Source organism: Gopherus flavomarginatus, chromosome 12 (assembly GCF_025201925.1).
Source record: "Gopherus flavomarginatus isolate rGopFla2 chromosome 12, rGopFla2.mat.asm, whole genome shotgun sequence".
Taxonomy (NCBI): Eukaryota; Metazoa; Chordata; order Testudines; family Testudinidae; genus Gopherus; species Gopherus flavomarginatus.
Genome location: NC_066628.1, coordinates 46,433,488 through 46,457,050, shown reverse-complemented (window position 1 = coordinate 46,457,050; position 23,563 = coordinate 46,433,488). Strand labels below are relative to the sequence as shown.

The following is a 23,563-nucleotide window of genomic DNA, read 5'->3' as shown; positions in this document are numbered from 1 at the left end:
GGGTTAAAATAAATGGACTTGAGAGATTTAGCTTCCAAATGTAGTGTAGTTATTTCAATGCATGTCTTAGATGTTCCCAAAGTCAGATCTCCCTCTACTGGTGATTTTAGTGTAAATGTATCAGGAGGAATTAGGGCTGATCCCTTGCTCTTAAATGTGCTCTGAGGCTTCCAATCAGCTGCTGATTTCACCAGGGAAAATAGATAGGAACACCCCTGGCTGATTATCCAGAAGCCACCTCCACCAATCCCAGATCAGGAACACAGACTAGATTTTCCTCTCACCCGTAGTGAGTCTCCAGCTGTCAATGGTGTTACTTCTGCTTTACACATCAGTAGGATTGAGTTAAGAATCGCACCCACCTTTCTTATTTCTTTTCATGTGCCCAACAAGACATGCACATATAGTCACCATATAGTCAAAGTTTCTATTCAGGTCACGTACGAGATGGAAGTGGACAATTTAGAGAAGCTTCTGAGCTCCAATAATGGAGACCAGGTCAACAGTTTGCTATCTTGAATGGGATAAAGCAAGGTCAGTAGTAGCTAGATTAGGGGAAGGGAGAAGAGGCACAAGATGCAGATTTTACAAACATTTATTCTATTAGTTGTTGTGTGCACCAAATACCTGGGAACAGATGCTAGACAGACAGCTGAGAATGGTCAGGGCTCCAAAAAAAAAAAAAGCAAAACACAAAAAACAAACACACACACACCAAGATGTTGCTGTGAAAGGAATTCTCATTTGTGAGCTAAGCAGTGATTTGAACTCAAGTCTGCAGAGGTAAAAAGCTAATGCATTAAGCTACTTAGCTTCCTACAACTCATTAACAATTCATCCTTGAACACCACAGCAAAATAAGATACATATTGGGGGGGGGGGGGGAGAAAAAGACATTGCATTTAAGAATTTAAATCATTTTTATTGCTTTACCTGCCATTAGGACAATCTATAACAAAAGGAATAATAATATATTAGCACATACAGTACATCAGACTTATATAGTCAGATAACGATACAAAAATGGTCCTCTGGTTGACTATAGCTCTCTAGGGCAGTAGACTTGATAAATTTGCTAAAGGTGGCCTAGCAAGAGATTACTTCTAAAGCCCTGAATGTTAGCTAAGGCAAACTATGCCAAATTGTGGTTTCAAACATATTTAAATTGCACACAAAGGTAAAGCTATAACTGTGATTAATATTTAACTCAGACTCAGCTGGTTTAATCTTAACCTTGTAGGTAAAACTACAAAAGGGAGTAAACAGCAAGCTAAAAAGATGTAATAGTGAAACCTGATTAGAAAGCATTATATAAAAAATGTGAATTTTTTTTGTGGAGCTCTAACTAGTTTACATAGGTGTGGGTCTGTTTTTTGGTGCATCAACAAGGATCAAATCAAGCTTCAAAGTAACTAAAATATATGAAGAAAAAACCTAGTTAGATAGAAAACTGAAGAAAATAGTTTTAGAAAACTAGTTTTGTTTACTCCTGTAGAGCAGCGATAGGAATCCTCTACTCAAAGATCTTTTGAAAAACAAATAGTTCACACAATGCAAGCATTTCACAATTAATCCAATCACAGGGAGTATGTGGATATATTCCTAAAACCGCAAAGATCTGATACCGTCAACTTTGTATATATGTCTGATTAGCAAACATTTTTAAAATGTCTACAAGCCTGGAAAGTAGTCTACCATGTCCAATTACCTCAGAAAGGAAAAAAGAAGGGATCCATCATTAGAAACAGTTGCAGAATGAATACAAAAATGCTTGCTGTCACTCCCAAATACAACCCTACTCTAATTTGTATAAATTAGAGTTTAAAGGAAGCCTTAAGTTGCCTACATTATTGAACTGTGGAATTCAGTAAAATTTGTTGGGTAATATTGGTATGCACAGAATAATACAACACAAAGCTGGTAAATACTGAAATACATTTAAGACTCAGCAACAGTTTCCAAAAATATGTAAAATATTTTCTCAGGTGAATCTGAAAAGTTGGGCAGGAAACAGAAGATGCAGTATTTGTGTTCAGACTAACTTTAAAATGAAAACTAAAAAGGTAAAATAACTTCTGGTTGGTTTAAAAATATATATACACACTTAAAAACAATAGAGTAGCAGGAATAACCAAAACATTCACTTTTTCTGCCTCATTCTCCCCGGCATCTCTATTCATCTCATTGGGCTAGCTGCTCCACCCTGCATCTGATGCTGGTTGTGAACAGGCAAAAATTAGTATCCCGGGTACCAAGGAGTTAACTGAGGAAAGAATCTTTTGAAGGACAGAGTCAACTGTGAAATAAGTAACAAGCAAAAGTTACAGGGTAAAACCATGTACGTTTCCAATTCCTGCACTGCATCCAGAGCACACACATTACTATTTGGCACTAGCTGGGTAGTTGTACAATTCTTGTGCCAGTCTAAGGACAAGTGACTGAAGGTAAGAGTTTAACCCAAAGTTTGGCTATGGATATGAACAGGTATGACCTAGAGGAGTGAATCCACAGGTGACAACAAGAAAGGCAAAGATCAGTTGCAGTGAGGGTCAGGTAACTAAGTAATATCTGCAGCAGTTGACCAGAACTATAAACCTTAAAAGCTTTTACATGAAACTTGACAAAACATAACCAAGCAATCTTGAACCAGTACAAGGGTACAAAGCGACTGCTAACTTTCAGCTGCGGCTGTAACAGCAGCTGACGCCTCAGGATTGAACTGAGGATTACAGTACCCAGAAAATTTAAATATAGAGTAGCTCAATTACAAGGGCAGTTCTCCTTTGAAAAAAAAATACAGTAGATTAGGACCACAACCTAAAAATATGAACAATTTGAAAAGTATCTGTAAAAAAAAAATTCTCCACTGTTACATCCTCACTCTATGGCAATTAGCTTCGTGCCAGGAGACCTCTTCACCAAAAAGAAAGGCAGCAGTGGCCCAACGCGGACACTAGACATTGCATAGAGAGAAGCAGTAACAGCAAAAGTCTCCATAGAATTCTTTCTATTTAATGGGATAGAGAGCACAGAACTAATGCTCTAAAATAAAAATGGTGCTTTGATAAAGCAATTTTTCTTTAAACAGACAGGAAGCTGCGAATGCCAGTGGCCGTGTGGCTCTGCACAAGGGAATAAAGCAGTCTGCATTCGTGAAGCATGTATTTGAGAGGGAGCAAAATTTCAGACAGACAGGGATACAAAGCTGTTGTACTGCTGGATGTTTCGTTTGAGAATATCCGAGCATGGACCCAGGACACGCTCAAATCGGGGTCGGTCAAGCTTTACACATTTCAATGGGCCACGAGCAACGACTGTGGCAGCACGAGGACGGTTCATCAATAGAGCTATTTCACCTAGGATGACAAAGCAAGAACACGGTTAAAAGAACTGTAGCTACCACACTGTTTAAAATTGCTACAAGAGTGCAGAGTAGATAACCCTGGATTTTTAGCACTGATCAGAAAGATCTGTGAATAGAGTTGTATTAAAAATGAAATCAGTGTTTAGAAACCATTGAAGGGATTGTCAAGTCAGCTGCTTCAAGAATACTGTCTATGAAGGTAGACTTGTATTTTTAAAAAAATGGGGATACTCTGGGGTGTTCAGGACAGTTTGCTGCACTGTCTATTTGTACAGGTTTCACTATTCATAGGAGGGCCAAGTCATTTTGCTAGTGAATGAGTGGTAAACAAAAGAGTAACCGTTTACAGTAAAGCACCTGCATAATTATTAACATGTCACAGAAATGACTGTTTATTTATCTTAGCAAAACATAAGGATTGTAGGAGCTGGTATCAGAGGACATCTTTTTAAATGTAAAAACCAACAAAGCACCATTTGAATACAACCAGCTCTGAAATCTATGGACTATTAAATTTGAGAGATAAACAGTTCCCTTAGTTTAGATATGCTTTGGCAGCAGGGTAAGGGAGATCCCATATCAGGAAACCTCTAGCTTCCCATTTAAAAAAAAAAAAACACAAAGTCAAAAAGCTTTGTTTCAAAAACCTGTTACAGTTGTTAAGTAACACCACAGTTACCTATCACAGACCCTAAATACCTAGAACAGAGACATATTCAACTTGGCAGTTCTATTTCCACGAGAACATTCTGTACCTATGTGTAACTACAGCAAACCCTGCAAATACTAAAGTGAAGAGTTTGAGGAAATAGACATTTTTCCCCTGTGATTACTTTGCATATACTCAACCTCAACAGTTTTTTTGATAGTAAGGTGCACTTCCAGTTTCATGCATCTGCCTGAGGACCCTGCATATTACCAGTCCTCTGCACGTTCTTCAGGCTCTGCAAGAGGCTAAATGCTAATTAAATTAACAGCAAAGCTGAAAAACTGAATAGGCCATAGGTAGGCTTCCGCACAAAAGGAAAGGAGAGGGAGAGAAGACCTGCGCACTTTTTTGCATTGCTCTGAAGCCATACCAAGATATTTCTTTAAACCTCAGCAGAGGAGTTAAAAATAAAGCGAAAACGGACACAATTCAAGAACTATTTACTACACTATTTAAAGATTGCTGGACCCAAAAAAAGGTCAGTCAACAGATTTAAAAAAAAAAAAAAAACCTCTACATGATCAAGTTAGTGTCCCTTCAAAAAGCAAAGTAATTTACAGTTAATTTTACATTACCCACAAAATAGTTTTAAAATATAAAGAAATGTATATTTCATCACAACCTTAACAGATGCAACATATATATACACATTAAAGCCCTTCTGAAGAAAATGTATATACATGAGTGTGTTTGAAGCTGATTTACATAGTTTTCCATAAATCAATAAATATTATATTCTATCCAACTAAATATTTTCCTTTGCTATCAATGTATCAATTTTTAAACTAAAAATACAGAGGCTAAAGAGGTCTTCATAATGGAAGATGGTTGAGACCTTGAAACTAAAGGAGATGGTACCACCTTTCCACAATACATGAACTTCTGAGCTGTTAGTCATTTACATGGTACTCAAAGGATTATCAGTGTAGTTCTAGAAGTTAATCAAAACAGATATTCTCAAACAATTGGCAGATAACCAAACCCCTCCTGCCACAAATCACCTCTTAACCCACAGTAAGAGAGAGATATCACCCAGCTATGGAGACACACAATGACAACAGTGCAGCCAATTACACCTGCAGCAATGTAACTCACCAAAATAATCAGAAGGTGCCAGCCTGCCCACTTCAACAAATTCTTCATTCTCCGATCTCCGCTGTAACACCGCAGCTGTGCCCTTTAATCAATTAGTAAAAAGTTTGCCAATATCATTTGAAACATCTTAACTTTCACAAGAACTCAGCTTCATTGCAGTGTGTCATACAGGAAGCGTCTTATCCATTAAAAACCCCATTACACACTTCACATATGTCACTATACATTCATATTAAAACAAGGGTCCTCTGGGTCTCTCCTTTAAATCCCCTTAGGATGGTACTTATATGCATCATAGAATTCCTACTGTCTTCTTTGTTACTTTACAGGCATCTTATAATTTGATTAGCAGGAAATACTCAAGAGATAATGGAACCAGTAACAAGAAACATTACAGAGGAATAGATCAGGAGATGGCTAGTATTCAGAAAAATTAGGGAAATAGTGCAGGTCTGAGAGGGCGATACTATGGATTATCAAGACAACTTAAAAAAGAAAAAAAAAAAAAGTGTCCTTGGAAATATTGTGGTTCATATATTATGAAACTAGCAAGGCACTTTCTGGAGATGCTTGCTTATCTAGAGATGCACTATAGCACATACCAGAACACCTTCAGCTACTTTCAGGCATAGGACCAGCATATAGTTTTACACCCACCAAAAGAGGATATCTAGGGTTTCCAGTTCCCTCGACTAGCAGGTACTTCAGTGGGTTGATTCATGGACTAGACCAGCTACCTCACTCTCTTGGAAGTGCCATTTGTAAAAACAGCAAAGCAAGTTTACATTCACCTTGCCTGTGCTCCCAAAAGTGTAAGTTTTAGTCACGTCATTCTCAGAATTTTACAGACAAGGAGAATAAAATAAATTCCTAGAACCAGATGTTTAGTTTTGTGTAACTCAACATACTAAGCAGAAGTAACATTCACTTACCTCTAAGATAATAAAGAACTCATCTCCTGGTTCTCCCTGCACCACAATTTTCTGTCCATCCTCAAACTGTACCGGTTCCAAGGCATCAGCTACAGTGAGACGCTCCCACTTGTCCAGAGATTCTAAACAAAGTCAACAAAGGCTTTAGTATGCATCATGCAATCTCTGTTCCCACTCTCAAAACATTTCTCTCTCTCTGGTAGTACACATTTGTAAAAATCAAGACCTTAATTATAATAGTCTTAGGATATGGCTACACTAGAGAACTTACAGCAGCTCTCCAGTATAGCCACTCTAAGCCAACTGAAAGAGCTCTCCCGTCGACCTAAATAATCCACCCCCAACAGCGCAGCAGCAGCAGCAATGTAGGCAAGAGAAGTTCTTCCGCTGACATAACACTGTCCACACCAGCACTTCTGCTGATGAAACTTATGCAGCTTGGAGCAGAGGGGGTGGCTTACTTACACCCCTGAGCAATATAAGTTACACCGACATAAGTGTAGTGTAGACATTGCCTTAGGATTATGCAAAAAAAGCAGCACAGACTATGGACTTGGTTTTAACAGATTACCACTTCAGAGGTTTAACTGGGTATCCACCTCACTACATCCACCATTACATCAAATTTTAAAGTGAAACCTTCTCACTCACCCAATATAGATACTTTACTAAGGAATTCTTCATACATCTTTCTCTTTCTCAGTGTACTGCCCTATTACAAAAAAAAAATCCAAACACCAAGATAAAGCTTTTATTTTCTATTCATAATTTTGTAGTAGTTTTAAAGAAAAGTGAAAGATAAGTCACTAAAAAGGCCACACAATTCAACAAGACTTAATATATTCTGTTTTAAGGGACCAAATTTGCAAAGTGTCAGTGCTTTCAAATCTCTGACTTCAGTGAGATCTGAGAGTGCTCAGCACCTCTCAGAAGGCACTCAGGCAAAAGCTTGCACAATATACTGTCCCTAAATACTCAAAAAAAATGCATTCTTCTTGTAATGAACTTTGATAAGAGTTATAGATTGGCCCATGTCCATTATGATCAATGCTTTACATAATTTATAGCCCAATACTGCAACCCTTACTCATGTGAGTAACAATGCTGGAGTTTAAGGGACTACTGGCAGGAGTAAGGATTGCTGGATCAGCCTCATGTTTATTCTAGGCTGAATGGTTGACTGTAGTCACTTATGACTACTTAAACACAGACCAGCAAAGTGGCAGGCTAAGAGAGTAGGAGAATCAAAGTCCAACAAGAGCAATCAATCACACTGTTATAGCAGATTAAATATAAGCACAGATACCATAATAATCAAACACTGCATTTGTAATTTAAGATTTGTCTTGGCCTAACAAGACACTCAAAATCTTTCTTGCCAGACGCACACAAAATCTGTGTGAATGACAGCACTGTTACTAGTCATGACCTAAACGAGTCTGACGTTTCTTTTTGATACGAGTCCCTCTGCAGTACAATGCAGACAGAGGGCCTAGTGACCAGGAGTAACTGGAATGATCACTCAAGGTCACAAAAAGACGTTCCCGTTGAGTAAATACGCTACCTTGAATTAACTGCACAACCCATACATTCAAAACAAGAAAAAAAGAACTTGCCATAAGGATTCTTCTATAGCTGTCTCTGTCAATACCCCACAATTTCACATTTGTTTTTGCTTTGACAGTTGCTGCTCTGGGTGTTCCATAAATCAGGGCAAGTTCTCCAAAGCTGCCACCTTCACCAACGTTGGTTGCCCACTCGTTGTTCACATATACCTGAAAGGAAACATACATTGGTCAATAAGGGCAAACAACTGGCCACAAAGACACTGTAAAATTTCCTCTTATTCTGTGCTAAACTATGTTACACAGGGAAATATTCTAGTTTAGATCACCCCTGAAAGACTGGAGATTATTTAAGCATGAATGAGACACCATTTCCAGGTTGTACTGAGATTTCAAAGACTTTGGGGAAAGGACTGTCTTGTATGTACTATCATAATACTACTTCGTAGGTATATTCCATTTTTCATCCAAGGATTGTGAACTTAAAGTCTCGGAACTTGACAGACCTGTGAAGTATTAACTCAGTTTTACAACTGAGGAAACAGAGAAAAGATCACAAGAGGTTATGGCAAAAATTGGAATAAAACCTAGGTCTGTCTTTACTAGTCCTGTGTCTCAACTATAGGAGTATACTCCAGGGGTAGTCAATAGGTAGGCCGGATGCTTTTGAACGGACTGCAAAAGTCTATTTACTTATTATCAGCATTATTGTTATTTTTGTGTCTGGAGTCTGGACCTTGACAAAAAGTTGGACTTTGACCAAAAAAAAAAAAAAAAAAAAATCAAATCATTGGATTACCCCAGAATACTCTCTCCCCCCCTTTGTTTCTGTGCTCATATAGCATGAAACATTGTCAGCATGCAAACTGTTCATTTGGAGTCGCACAATATAGGATGTGTTCATATTCTGCACAGTTGGGCAGTCCCATCCACAGAGCTGCTCAAAAGGATCAAAGAGTAACAGACAAAATAAGCTTTCTTGAGAAGGATCCTGTTCTAAAGGAATATCCCAAAAGAATGGATAACAGAACAGTTCTGCCAGAGAAAAAATTATGTGAAAATGAGAAATTAAGAAAGGCCTCAAGAGGTTACTAGTATTTCTGCAGGGGTGAATACATTCACAGTTAATACAATTAAAGTCTCAGCCATTACTAAAGCTTACATCCATTTCTCCTTGATCGACAACGTAGAAGTTATCTCCTTCATCACCTAAAGAAAAAAACAGATACAAAATTCAGTTGCAAAAAGAGCTGTAAAGTGATTCATGTTTTATTAAAAAACAGCAGAGGAATATTAAAAAGGCAGTTTGGAGGTTTAATACATTAACCCTTGGCACCAGGCCTGCCAGAAGATGCCTTGATAGGGCTAAAAAAAGGGCACTGCCTATTTTATGCTTGAAAAATTTGTCAATACAGGCGCATTTTCTCATTCTACCTGTGCCAGGGACACCTGCTGTTATGAAAGAGAGCAATAGCCTTACCTCTCCCCAGTAAATTCACTACAAAACCATCAAAAGAGTTTAAGCTGCTGATTCAGACAGGGACTACCTGCAGTGACTCCACTCTCCTTCCCCCCTCCACCCCAAAGTAAGTTGTGGTTCACATAAAAAACAAGCAAGCAGGGTTTACCAACAAGTGTTCTTACAGCCATAAGAGCAGAACAACAAACCCATAGATCCAGAATCTTCTCACAAGCTACAAATTGTTTCGTTATCAATGCAAGCACTGTCACGTACCTTGCTGGATCACAGTCTCGCCTGCAATGTAGGTGACTGGGAACATAGCATCAAAGATGTCACTGAAAGAGATTTTTCAAAGTTATCAGCAGTTTGGTTGCCTGTTATATGCACATGTGTTCCTCTCTCAAATGTCAGTAGTTTCTTCAGGATTTCTCCAGTTATTGACCTGTCTGGACTGACTGCTCCCATAAAGCTGTTCAGTTCTGCATGTTTGTTCTTTAAAAAACACTAAAAGCTTTAAAAAAGCAACAGTGAAATCATACTATTAACAAAGCAGAGCCAGATTAAGAGATTAGCTCCTACCTTCTTTCGTTATCATCAAGATGGGCAAATAGCACATTCTTCTCAATTGCCTTAGCCAAAGCAGCCATAGTCTTGTAATCTTTAGGAATAACCTAGAGCATAATCAAAACCAAAGTAACTCTGATTATAAATGTTGAAGAAAAAAAAAAATCTTTGCACTTAGTTGGCCAACTAAATGAATCCAATTACCGCAATAAAACATTAGCCAACATTTTGCACGGCCTCATTTTTTCTTTCAAGTGCTGTAGAAAGAAGAGGAAAAGCTTGTCCCTTTTTTTAAGATCTGTTTGAGTCAGTATAAAGAAAATAGCATAAGTGATCTCTTAAGGTTAACTATACAATTCCATGCTGAAGTTTGCAATTTCTCCCGCAGACCCCAAGGATCTGTTTTGACCTGGGTTTGCTCAAAACAAGTAGCAATATACCCATAAAAAGATGGAAGAAAGCTGCTCCACTATAATGGTGCACTGTACTGAAATTCTGCCAGAGATAAGAAACAAGAGGAAACATATCCAAAGATTTTATGGAGCAAGACAGCAGAACAGGATGTGATGTGGGAATGGCTCAAGTGAAACCAAAGCCTTGTTACCATGCATCACAGGCTAAACCCAGAGTAAACAGGCCTGGCTTGGCATGACTGCTTTGTAGACCTACTATGTGGGTTAGCAAGGCCACACCAGCTGGGTACTATCCAGAATTCATGCACAAAACTGCAATGGTTTGGTATGCATTTATGTAACATCACTGGGGCAACACACAGGGAACATCAATATGCCCCTTGGATAACAGAGAGGCCTAGATATGACCAAAGATTAGATTTGCATGGCTTTGGGAATGGTTAAAGTATAGACCACCTTTCTAACGTAAGATGCAGCATCCTCTTCTGTGTAGACTTCTGCACTGATGGCCCCACGTCTTCTTCGGCCCTTCACCACAGGGTTCATAGGTGGAGGAGGGGAGATTTCATCCTCACGCGAGTCTGAACGTGATCCAGATTTCTGTTGATTCAACAACTGTTTTGCTTCCTCCTAAACAGGAAGGAGATGTTTCCGTGTCACATAATCCAAGGGTAAAAATGCAGTTACATATCATATTCTAGTTCAGTCTGCCAACATAAGAGATTCCTCTCTATTATTATCTCATACTATGGCAGACGGGAAGATACTTCTACAACAGTAAGGCTGCTTTAAAACACAGCAGCATAACAGACACGAGAGTCATTCAAAAATCTATTTCCCTTATTAAAATAAACTGGCACTTTCACCCCACTCTCATGACGTAACCAACGCACAATGGAGGAACTCCACCTTTTAAGTGCTGCCGCTTGCATAGGATGAATTCAATAAGTAAGCCCAGTAGTTTTTCCCTGGACTGAGTTGTTTTGGGGTTTTTTTTGCTTTTAAAGATAGAAGAGCAGTTACCCAGAAAACCATGTTATAGAAGCAGCTAGAAAACAAAGTCAAATCATTGACAAAAGTAGGTATTTAATAACCTTAGGTTATTTTAACAAACATAAATGAGTTATTGGATGGATATTGGTGTTCATAAATCCAGCCATTGGTTTACATTCCAAGCCACAGATTTGTTAGCTTTTATAAGAGGTTCCCCCCCCCCCCCCGACTGATCATTTGTCAAGTTGAGTGAGAGACACCAGACTATCAGAACTGAAACAAAGTTAAATCTAGCTAGTCAGTCACCCAGAATACTGGTTTCTCTATATATAGATAAATCTCTGCATTAAGCATCTTCACATAACTATCATTTTCACATGACTTTGTATTATGCCTCTTCATATAACCTTGTATCAAGTCTTCCCATATAACACCTCTATTTTCATAGAACTTTGTATCAAGTCCTTTGATACAGGAACTCTGCATCAAATCCTTATACATAAACTTTCTATTGAGACTTGGTATAATGTTATAGCCCCTAAGGATAGGTAAGGTAGAAGAAAAATGTCTTTTCAGGAGGAGTAGAAGACGATCTCCCCCTTTTCATCAATTGCATTGTTGAATGAATGAGGCATGAATGAGCAAGGCATGGAAGGCAAGCACCTCCAGACAGCTGCAAGGGTTGGAGAGGGGATGGAAGCCAGATCTAAGAACAATAGAACTTGTCAAGTGGGCTCTACAAGAAGATCAGACACACTGACGGCCTTGGGGGTTAGAAGCCAGCACCTTCTTTTGAAAACACCCTCTTTGAAAATAAATGTGGCAGCATTAAGACAACACCCAGAAGGAAGCACCACCGATGACCAACTGACAGACACAGATTTTGCATCTAGTATAGATTTGCATGAGAGGGCAGTTGCTATAAACATGAGGTGTCTTGCAGAGGATCCTGAGTCTCATCTTGTCAACATCAGAACATTGATCCGGATCAACAGAAGCTCCAGTCCACCCCCATCTAACTCACCTGGCCAGTGAAGTTAAGGGGAGCAACTAGTTAGTAACACCACCACCATGACGGAGTGTGCTTGTGTGTCTGTGTGTACGTGCGCGCATGAGTTTAATATATATCGTATGCATATGATGTAGTGTTGATTGATACATGTATTACCAATAAATGTGGCGCTTTGTCTACCTGCACTGGGAATAGCACCTCCTACCTCCAGTGTAGACCTACCCCGAGTCAACTCTTTCAGTGCATATATGTTGTACTTAAAGTACTGCACAGGATCTTTTCAGGGAGGATAAGGCAGACTACACTAGCTCAGCTCAAGCTAGCACACCAAAAATAGCAGTGTGGACGTTGCCACACTAGTGGTGGCTCAGACTAGCTGAAAGAGTCCATGCCTGTCTGATGTCCTGGATCTGCACTCATGTGGCTGGCTCAAGCCAACACCAATGCTGCAATAATCACACTGCTAGCTGCAGTGTAGACAGTGAATTAAGTAGCAGATTTGATATTGCTAGAACCAAAAGTGGAACCGAAGTATTTAAAATCATGACAGCTTCAGCTAAGTTCTCCAAGCATTTTGGTATGGAACTTTGGGATAAGACCGTAAAAACTGAGGAACTATCTGCTGTGCCTGGATCCCAGGCGACTTAATTGCAGGCTCTGATCCAATGTCCTTGACCGAACTCTTCCCTCCCATGTACCGTCAGGCAGTGTTCTGCTTGCCTGCCATCCTCCACTCCGGATATACATGCAATGCCACTTAAATGCTATGTATAACCAGAGTGCTGTGGAAAGAAAAATCAGATAAACATTACAGCGAGTTTACATTTATGCTTCTTTGCTGGCCAAAGAAACTCCACTGGCCTGTTTAGTCAGTTTCACTTCCTGCTTCTCATGCAGGAATGAAATATTGTGTGATGTTTCAAAGAGCGGGGAGATATTTAAACTTCTTTCTTTCTATTTTTAGGGAAGAGTCCATTACACTCAGGTTTTGTTAAAAATAGTTCAATGACATAAGGGTTGGGTTTAAACTACAGTATTTGACAGCATCCCTTCTATGGCATATATGACAACATCTGCAAACATTCACTCATCTTCCACAGCCCACGTCCAAGGATGGCCGTACCACACGTACTCAGAATATACACAGAAAGTTGTTTTTAAATTATATCTATTTATCTGTGACACAACATCCACTCTATTTGTTCCAATACTATAGACATATCAGGAGGAACACAACTTGAAGTCCAGTAAGTTTAAGAGTTAGGAGTACTGAAAGTAATACACAGTCCAACCCAAATTACCCTTCCAAATCTTGTCATTCAACATTCATGTTCTTTTTTTAAAATATGATTTCTCTCCCATGTGAAAGGTCCAATCAAACAATAGGGTAACTGACTTATGATACAAGGGACACGGTGAAACTAACTATACACTAAATGTTTTCAAATTTGCTAAATAAAACTGAAGAGGTAGAAATGTATCTTGCTAAATTACTCTCTTACAGCGATCAAAAGTGTTATACCAGACAGCAGTAGTATTTTAATTAGTATCCCTTTTCATAGTTTCAGGTGTTAAAGGTCTTAACTGGTATAAATGCTCTACAGTAGCACCTAAGTCAGAGAGCCACTGTACTAGGCCTTGTACAAACTTAGTAAATGGCAGTCCTTGCCCCAGAGAGTTTACAATCTAATCACAATTTGTGATAATAGGTCAAAAACTCCACTTTTCCCCCTCAGTTTATATGATTATTCTTTTGCCAGTCCCCACGCAAAACGTTTCTGACCAATATCTAGCTGCGATATATAGCCTTTATAATTACAGGGATGTCGCATTCCTCCAAAAAAAGGAAGACAATTTTATCAATGACGGCAACTTACGCATTAAGCCTGTACTAAGGTGTCATTTGCTGACTTGGACCCTGATCTTGCAAGCTGCTCTGACAGCTTCCAGGACTGGGGTCTTAACTGTTCACACCATCATCAGGTCACAAAAAATTATGGCATTAGAGACAATTTAGAGCATTTTAGTGTGGACAGTCAAGCAAACATTTAACAGTTACTTTTTTTTTTTTTTTTAATTGTTTGTTACATGACCAAATATCTAGAAAATGTGATGAGTCTGTATAATGTGTACTATATATATATATATATAACAGAGAGAGAGAGAGTACGTATTCTGAAGGTAGAGTTCTATCTAGGGACAAGACTAACATTTTTTAATAGGCCATTATAGGAAGTACTCTTTCAGTTTCAGAACTATTGGACTGCACAGTTAGATATTTTAAATACTTCTGAACCCAAACCTCATTAAGTGACTCAGTCTCCATTGCTTCTGTGCAATTTGCACTTCTAATGGACGGTAGCAAATCAGCATGCCATTCTAGACATCTGAGAAAAAAGTTAGCATCTGATGGCTTAATACTAAAATAAGAAATGTTAAAAGATCTCCTTTATATCCACAACAGCAAGGTGAATTTAAGGGAAATAACCTCATTGTGCCCGTGTTCTGTACATAAGTCACTCACTGTGTCAAGTGCCCTGCAATTCCTAAGCATGGGAGAGCATTTGGGGAGGGGGGAGCATGGCACAGCACAGGGGAACAGGACAATTTAAATCTTTTTTGTATTACACAGTTATATATTGACAGTATTTTTTTTTAAAGTCTACTTATCCCCATGGACAGTTATGTCCATTTTTTAACAATTACCTAACCGACTGTAGTAGTGACCTTTGCATTATCTACACTAAGCTTCTACAGCTCATAAGCCAGAGTATGAGGCCAGCCACAGTATTGTGTAGCTAGTAACTTATTCTTCTTCACTGGTGTTAAGTAAGTCACATGTTTGCAGAGTAGCACACATACACAAAAGGCCTTGGTCTGCCACATGCAGACCAACTACATGGACATTTTATTTAAAGTGTAGTAGTTTGATTCATATGGAAGCATTCTTCACCAAATTACTTTAAAGGACGAAAAAAGGCTATAATTCCTATAAATAAGTTGGATGCAGGAATTTAATACATATATCTAGGTAGAAGTTTCAAAACTGATTTTTTTCAAACAGATGGAAGCTAATCTTTTAAGACAAAATAATGAATCATGGTTACAGATACATCATGTGGAAGAGGTAATCAGAAATATAGAACTACAGAAAGGAAGAGCTGAACAGTGATCTTTATTTCAGTTATATGTTTAGCCTCAATTTTTAAAGTAATGTTTCTTACTAGTATGTTTTTTGTCCATATTGCTACAGCAGCCTGTATCTTCCCCCCATTTAACAGGGTTACAGGGGTATATCAACAGATTTGTCAGAGATGCATCTCTGACAAAACAGAACTTAAAGGTCCAAAGGCCACATTCCTTTGCAAGTCTCTTTACTCACCCAGAAGTTGGAGGTGATTAATAATAGTGCTTAGCACTTGTGCTCTTCAGCCACAGATGTCAGAGGACATCCTGCACTAGACTAAAACTTTGCTGATCTGTTATTTGATAGCTATTTAGGCATTATGACATCTAGTTAGACTAAGGCCAAGTTTAGAATCTGTGGGCACGATGGAGGAAACTAGTTAGAGAAGAGTACAATTTTTGTTTTTTAAATACAAGTTTGCATATAAAAATGGACTTCAAGACAAGCAAAGTGTTTAAATTTATATCATGCTTTCATCTGAGATTAACGAGAGAGAGAGAGAAATAAATAAAATAAAGAGATTGCACTAGAGTCAGTTAACATTATATATGGTGATTTATCTTTGATAATACTAAAGGACCTTTACTGACATTTACAAAAATCCATTTGGGGGAAAATGTAGATATTGAACTACTGTTATTTTCAACCTTCCGACAGGTTTGGACTCTGAGTGAATACAGCTTACTACATTTGAAACAAAAAAACCTTGAGTTATTTCAACCTGGACAAACACATACACTTAAGTACAGAGCTAGCAGGACCTGTTGTCTTAATAAAAAGGAATTTGAGTTTCTTTTGCCAGATTAAATATTGCATTCACTGCATGTTAACCTACTACACAGAAACATGTCTCTTTTCCCCTTTTACATCCCAGTAGTTATTCTAGTTATATACTGTGAACTAAATGCACTAAAAAGGTAATTATTTTGCAATATTCAAAACAGTTACACTAAAAAGTGCTGAAATGCAGAATTTAGGATCTATTTGTGATTAGAGTAACTCAAACCCCAGACTGACAATCAGTGAACTTTACAGAAGTTGGGTAGTTTGCTAAAGGCATTTTACGGAGACCGTTCTTGAAGATGCAATTACACATTCTGGTTAAAAATGTAGGAAGTTGGACCGAAGATTATCTCAGTTCTTGGCCACAAGATAAGAGATGTTTTTCCTTCAGATATTGTGCCCAATAGTAGAGTTTGTATTAAAATCTGCAGCATTCCCTGATGGATCCAATAACTAAACAGTGGTCTGCATGATAGAATCATAAGGAAGATGCCACAGTTTGTTTGCTGTTTGACCTATGCTATTCTACAGACTGAAGTACAGAGGGGAAAAACTATTAGCAAAAGTGAATTCGAATAAGGAGAAAAAAATATTACATATGGTGTCATAACTATAAAGGGAAGGGAAGGGCCCTCCTGTGTACAATACTATAAAATCCCTCCTGGCCAGAGACACCAAAATCCTTTTACCTGTAAAGGGTTAAGCAGCTCAGATAACCTGGCTGACACCTGACCCAAAGGACCAATAAGGGGGACAAGATATTTTCAAATCTTGGTGGGGGGAAGGCTTTTGTTTGTGTGCTCTTTGTTTTGGGGTTGTTCATTATTGGGACTAAAAGGGACCAGACATCAATCCATGCTCTCCAAATCTTTCTGAGCCAGTCTCTCATATTTCAAACTTGTAAGTAACAGCCAGGCAAGGCATGTCAGTTTTATCTTTGTTTTCTCAACTTGTAAATGTTCCTGTTTGCTAAGAGGATTTACCTCTGTTTTCTGTAACTTTGAACCTAAGGCTAGAGGGGGTTCCTCTGGGCTCTATGAATCTGACTACCCTGTAAAGTTATTTTCCATCCTAATTTTACAGAGATGATTTTTACCTCTCTTTCATTAAAAGCCTTCTTTTTAAGAACATGATTGGTTTTTCCTTGTTTTAAGATCCAAGGGGATTGGATCTGGACCCACCAGGAATTGGAGGAGGAAAGGAGGGGGAAAATGGTTAAATTCTCCTTGTGTTAAGATCCAAGGGGTTGGATCAGTGTTCACCAGAAGCTTGGTGAAGAAGTCTATCCAGGGAAGGGAGCTAGTATTTGGGAGTGGTGGCAGCAAAACCAGATCTAAGCTGGTAATTCAGTTTAGAAGTTCACATGCAGGTCCTCATATCTGTACTCTAAAGTCCAGAGTGGGGAAGGAACCTTGACATATGGATTCTGTAAATCCATATAACAAGAGTGCCTGCAACTGACTATAATGTGAAGTGACAGCAATAGCCACCACAGTACTTATCAAAGACTATTGGTTTGCAGATGCAGAGTATCATAGATAGTAACCAGCAACAGAAAAGTACTAGATATAAATATCCTGGTAGAAAAGATCAGTTACATCAAGTTTTGCCCTTAATCATAGCTTACATAAAAATGCTATTGTAAAGATGTTCAGAGATAAGAAATAGGTATATTAAATAATCACTCAATGGAGCTAGTCTTCATTGCAAAAGTGGGCACTGGAATGTGAGGATCATATTTACATAGTGCTTTCCATGCACAAGGATCCCAGAGTACATTACACAAGGTGTGTGCAAGAATCATTTAGCTCACCTCTGGGACAGAATGTACCAGCCATTCAACAGAAACACTGAGATCAGGACAGAAAGCAAAGACAAGTTTACCTATTTGAAATGTGGGTACAAGTCTCAGCTGAAGTACAAGAGGAAAGTCACCAAATGTTAATTCTCAGTGAACAAGTCTGGCTAGGATTACTACTTTTCCCCCTCACCAACATTAAATCTGCAACTCACTACAGAAAATTAATTAGCCTCAATATAAAAGTTGAACATCCATCACTAAAATACTGTAGGGTTGTACATAATAAATTTAATAATTTAGGTCATCATAAATCAGGCCATATGTCCCACCTCTTGACCCCAGTACCAAACTGACAGATTTTATTTTCAGTAGCTAACTTGAATCGGTTTCCTTACTAGTTTCTCTCTCTCCCCATCATATGGGCATACTTTTGGTTGCTATAGGGATGCTTTTCACTAGTGAGCAACTGGCATTTAGCTATAGAAAGGACACTTTGTTTTCCAAACAAATACTTTGTTTCAGTTTCAAACTTAAACTATTAATAAAAAATATTGGTCAAATCTGAATCTCAGTCTTTAATTTAAGAAACTACGAGAGAGAGACTGTAAATAAATGCATTCCCCCTCCTGCTCTGCAGACTTATTTTTACCTTCTCCAATCTTTCAAAATATTCCCTGAGGAATCCCATGGGTCTCTCGGGTCGGACTGTACATAGCTGTACAATGCAGTCCTTCAGAAGCTGCTGGATGTTGTGTTTTTGGACATAGAGTTCACATTCTCTGAGGCTACGCTCCTCCTCGCTGGTGTTGCTGCTAGAGGCTGCCATTGCTGATGTTTAAGGAAAAAAAAAAAAGTTACATGAACTACACAGAGAACTAAGATGATCCAGCTGACGTGCTGCCTAGCTATGCTTCATATTAACTTTTGTTGCAGTGATCTTGCTTAAAAAAACCCCTAACTTATCTGCAGGGCTAGTAATTAAAATAAATGTTCAATTCCCAAGTCTGTGCCCTGGCCCAGCAATGCAGAGAGGTGATGTACTTGGCATCTGGGAAGAAGTGGGAACCTTGGGTTGCTCTACAGAAATTCCCACAGGCCCAACAGGAGCAGATGTTCCCCTCACACTCCCTAACTCCGCTCCCCAGCTGAATGAAACTCAGCAACCCTGGCCCCCCTGAGCATTCTGAAAAACATGGAGTCATATGGGCATAGGCTGTCAATTACAGCGCAGATTTCCTGCCCCAGTGAGGTCCCTCTCACACCACAGAGGCAAGTTTTAAAAATATTTGAAGTATGGTGACACTTGTTAAGGTAACAGCAAGTCAGCTCCCTGGACAGCTCATAAAAGCCATGGAAATACAGATGTTTGCCCAATGGAGATGCTCTTTACTTCAAAGTAAAGAAAATGGGGTGACATTTACACTAAAACACTAATTCTGAAGTATGCTCACAGTAATTAGAACTATTAGATTTCAAAACAATACATATAATGCCAGATCTTAATAGGATTTATTAGTAGCATAATTTCCAGTGAGTGAAAATTTTCATGTTACTTTATCCATTTTTGTTTATGCAAGTTGCTCTCAAAAAAAAAGGTTAACAGAGAAAAGGCTAAAGTAAAAATATGTTTAAAAAGGCATTTACATAAAAAACACATGTAAAGAAAGTTACCTGGGGCACAGATAGGGACAGCTCTGGATACGTAGACAATTTATAATGCAGTGTGCTGATCCCAGTATCTCCTTTTGGGAGGGAAAAAAAATTAGACAGAAAATCAGATATTAAACATGCTACTTAAAAGTCACTGCAGAAATCCAAGTGCTACAGTCCTATTACACATGCTTTTTCCATTTAGGCACGAGATTAACAAACATAGCATACACAGCAATAGAGTCAATATAACTAACTATGCCCCTTTGAAATGTCCTGCTAGAGATTATAGGACTAAAGCTAATTTAGAACAGACAACACTTCAAACAGGTTGCATTCTGGTCACTTATCTCAACAAAAGTATGTAGAGAAGCAGCTACATTGTAGTGTTTATGCAACACACACATGGTTTACACCGAGGAAAGGTTGCCTGAAAGTTCTATAGTTACCCCTTTTGTTTTGACAACTTGCATGCTGAAGGTCAATAAGACTAATTAAATGTCCAAGAGTAACTTTGTGGCTCCATGACAGCCTGCAAATTAGAGTCTATGGAAAAAGCATCATGATGCGGGTAGACAGCAAACATAACTCGCTAGTGGCTCAAAGAGACTACTGTGAAAAAACAATGCCAATAGAGTACATATCAAGCAACTAAGCCAGCCCTATTTTTTCCATTGAACTTTCTCCATTTTGTAACAATGAAATGTATTTAAAAAGCCACTATACACAATTGCAATGACTTTACTATGAGAACCCAAACAACCCTTTACTACGGGGAGTTATAAATCCTGATCCAAATTTTGGGCCTTAATCCCACCTCTAATTTTTAGTTCAACCTCCAATGCCAAAATTGAAGCCTCTATGTGTAATCCTGATGTGAAGAACAACCAGAATATATTCAAACCACAAAATAAGCTCCTCACATGGAGTGAGGGAATCCCCCCAAACAGCAGCTGAAATATTAGCCTCATCCATTTGTGAGAAAGATTCCCTCATTCTGAGATTAGTTTTGGATTTATAAGCAGCAACAGTCTGAAGGAGAAAAAGACTTAAATAAGTGAAATTTGAAGTCTCATTGAAAACCTTTGCAAAAATCCTTCTAAGAAAGGTGATGGATTTTTAATGTTTTAAAGTCCAATGTAAACCCTGAAAACCTAAACATTTTGCTATAATACCTTCTCACTTTCAGTGAAGCAAAACTTGGCAGATCTGTGGTTTACGGGTTGGATTTGGTGCAGCACATAAAGGAAACTCCTTTCAAATTACCCCAACTTGGGATCCCTGCAATTCAGGTGGAAAAGGTAACGCTGCCAAGTCAGATTCCCTGCAGGAGGTAGCACCCTCTGCCAGGGATCAGCGAAAGCAGGATTCACATTCAGGGGTGCATGTCAATAAAGTTAAATCGCCTCTTTCTGCAGGGGTGCGCAGGGGATGAAGATTTCCCCACGCCCACCCCATGCAAAACACACACACACACACACACACCGCCAGCACAGCAAACCTCCTCCAATTCTCATGCTCCCACACAAGGCCATAACACCGTATCTCCACTAGACTGCTCCCAGCCCATCCTCCCCCAGGTCTCCCCCCCCCCCCCAAAAAAAAAAACAAACCCAAGGCCCTGCCCTCCTCCCCCCTCCCTGGGGGCCCCACCAGTGCCCTGCCCTCCTCCCCCACCTCCTGGGGGCCCCACCAGTGCCCTGCCCTCCTCCCCCCCCACCTGGGGGCCCCACCAGTGCCCTGCCCTCCTCCCCCCCCTCCCTGGGGGCCCCACCAGTGCCCTGCCCTCCTCCCCCCCCTCCCTGGGGGCCCCACCAGTGCCCTGCCCTCCTCCCCCCCCTCCCTGGGGGCCCCACCAGTGCCCTGCCCTCCTCCCCCCCCTCCCTGGGGGCCCCACCAGTGCCCTGCCCTCCTCCCCCCCCACCTGGGGGCCCCACCAGTGCCCTGCCCTCCTCCCCCCCCCACCTGGGGGCCCCACCAGTGCCCTGCCCTCCTCCCCCACCTCCTGGGGGCCCCACCAGTGCCCTGCCCTCCTCCCCCACCTCCTGGGGGCCCCACCAGTGCCCTGCCCTCCTCCCCCACCTCCTGGGGGCCCCACCAGTGCCCTGCCCTCCTCCCCCACCTCCTGGGGGCCCCACCAGTGCCCTGCCCTCCCCCCCCACTCCGGGCCTTCCTCGCTCGCCCCCCCCAGACCGCTCCGCCACCAGCGCCCCCCCCATCAGTGCCCTGCGCTCCCCCGGGGCCTTCGTCGGCCACCAGCGCCCTGTCTCCCCTCCCTCCGGGCCTTCCACGCCACCTGCCCCCGGCATCCCCACCCGTGTCCCGCCTCCCGCGCTCCGGACGCGCTCCCCCGTGGGCCTCTCCCGGGGCCTCCTCCCGCCTCAGCTCCCGCCCAGAAGCCTCGCGGGGCCCGCACTCACCGCGGGGTCCGGGCGGCTCCCTCGGCCTCTCTCACCCCAGACCCGGACTCCGGCCTCGCTGCTGATCTCGGCGGCGGCGGATCCCACCGGAAACCAGCTACCTTAGCCAATCGCGGGCCAACCTGACGTCAATGCGCCTCGCTCTCACTGCGAGCCGTCACCCTGGCAACCTTAAAGGGGACGCAGAGCTCCGTCAGCGTCTTAAAGGAGCTGCCGACACATTCGTCGCCTCCCGCTTAAAGGGACTAGGGCGGCGCGTTCTGTCCTCCCCGCTCTCCTCCCTTTGAAAACGCTCCGCAACCAGCCCCGCCCCGGCCTCCCCTTAAAGGGGCCAAACCCCTCCCCTCCCCTCCCTCAGGGGTCTGCCTTGCCCAGCCCCCTCCTCTCCTTTAAGGAGCGCCCCGCCCCGCCCGGCTCCAGCCTCCCCCGGGGCGCTGCCGCCCGCTGCCTGGGAAGGGGACGTGATGGGCGGCGCGGGCTGGAGCCGGGCGGGGCACGAGGGCCCGGCACGTGCTGGGCACCGGGCGCTGCATCTGGGCAGGGCTGGGTACAGCCCCAAGGGCCATGGATGGGCCTGGCCAGGCTGGGTACTAGCCCCAAGGGCCATGCACGGGCAGGCCGGGCTGGGCACAGGGCCCCGGATCCGGGCTGGGTACAGCCCCAAGGACCATGCACCAAGGGCCATGCACGGGCAGGCCGGGCTGGGCACAGGGCCCCGGATCCGGGCTGGGTACGAGCCCCAAGGACCATGCACGGGCAGGCCGGGCTGGGCACAAGCCCCAAGGGCCATGCACGGGCTTGGCCACGGTGGATACAGGGCCCCGGATCCGGGCTGGGTACGAGCACCAAGGGCCATGCACGGGCAGGCCAGGCTGGGTATGAGCCCCAAGGGCCACGCACGGGCAGGCCGGGCTGGGCACAGGGCCCCGGATCCGGGCTGGGTACGAGCCCCAAGGGCCATGCACCAAGGGCCATGCACAGCTTGGCCAGGCTGGACACAGGGCCCCGGATCCGGGCTGGGTACGAGCCCCAAGGGCCATGCACGGGCAGGCCGGGCTGGGCACAGAGCCCCGGATCCGGGCTGGGTACGAGCCCCAAGGGCCATGCACGGGCAGGCCGGGCTGGGCACAGGGCCCCGGATCCGGGCTGGGTACGAGCCCCAAGGGCCATGCACGGGCAGGCCGGGCTGGGCACAGGGCCCCGGATCCGGGCTGGGTACGAGCCCCAAGGGCCATGCACGGGCAGGCCGGGCTGGGCACAGGGCCCCGGATCCGGGCTGGGTACGAGCCCCAAGGGCCATGCACGGGCAGGCCGGGCTGGGCACAGGGCCCCGGATCCGGGCTGGGTACGAGCCCCAAGGGCCATGCACGGCTTGGCCAGGCTGGGCACAGGGCCCCGGATCCGGGCTGAGTACGAGCCCCAAGGGCCATGCACGGCTTGGCCAGGCTGGGCACAGGGCCCCGGATCCGGGCTGAGTACGAGCCCCAAGGGCCATGCACGGGCAGACCAGGCTGGATACAGGGCCCCGGATCCGGGCTGAGTACGAGCCCCAAGGACCATGCACCAAGGGCCATGCATGGCTTGGCCAGGCTGGACACAGGGCCCCGGATCCA

At 42.4% G+C, this 23,563-nt stretch overlaps 1 protein-coding gene across 1 annotated transcript; it reads right to left on the bottom strand.

Moving 5' to 3' along the window:
- Positions 1-901: 901 nt before the first annotated feature.
- Positions 902-22,058, bottom strand: PRKAR1A (protein kinase cAMP-dependent type I regulatory subunit alpha). The gene is made up of 13 exons (XM_050921004.1): positions 21,951-22,058; positions 20,706-20,811; positions 19,552-19,622; positions 18,530-18,708; positions 10,561-10,734; positions 9,707-9,798; positions 9,401-9,462; positions 8,828-8,874; positions 7,717-7,875; positions 6,752-6,812; positions 6,101-6,222; positions 5,169-5,250; positions 902-3,356 (listed from the first exon to the last, which is right to left on the bottom strand). The coding sequence occupies exons 4-13, from the start codon at positions 18,704-18,706 to the stop codon at positions 3,184-3,186; spliced, it is 1,149 nt and encodes a 382-aa protein (XP_050776961.1). The 5' UTR covers positions 18,707-18,708; positions 19,552-19,622; positions 20,706-20,811; positions 21,951-22,058; the 3' UTR covers positions 902-3,183.
- Positions 22,059-23,563: the final 1,505 nt, after the last annotated feature.

What these genes read in the sequence shown, in the direction of transcription:
- PRKAR1A (XM_050921004.1), bottom strand. Translation starts at nt 18,706, where the DNA reads ATGGCAGCCTCTAGCAGCAACACCAGCGAGGAGGAGCGTAGCCTCAGA. An exon ending in CGAGACTGTGATCCAGCAAG is followed by an intron (nt 8,875 to 9,400) that starts GTACGTGACAGT and finishes TTTTTTCTTTAG; the next exon opens with GTGATGAAGGAGATAACTTC. An exon ending in GCTATAGAAGAATCCTTATG is followed by an intron (nt 6,813 to 7,716) that starts GCAAGTTCTTTT and finishes TTTTTGTAATAG; the next exon opens with GGCAGTACACTGAGAAAGAG.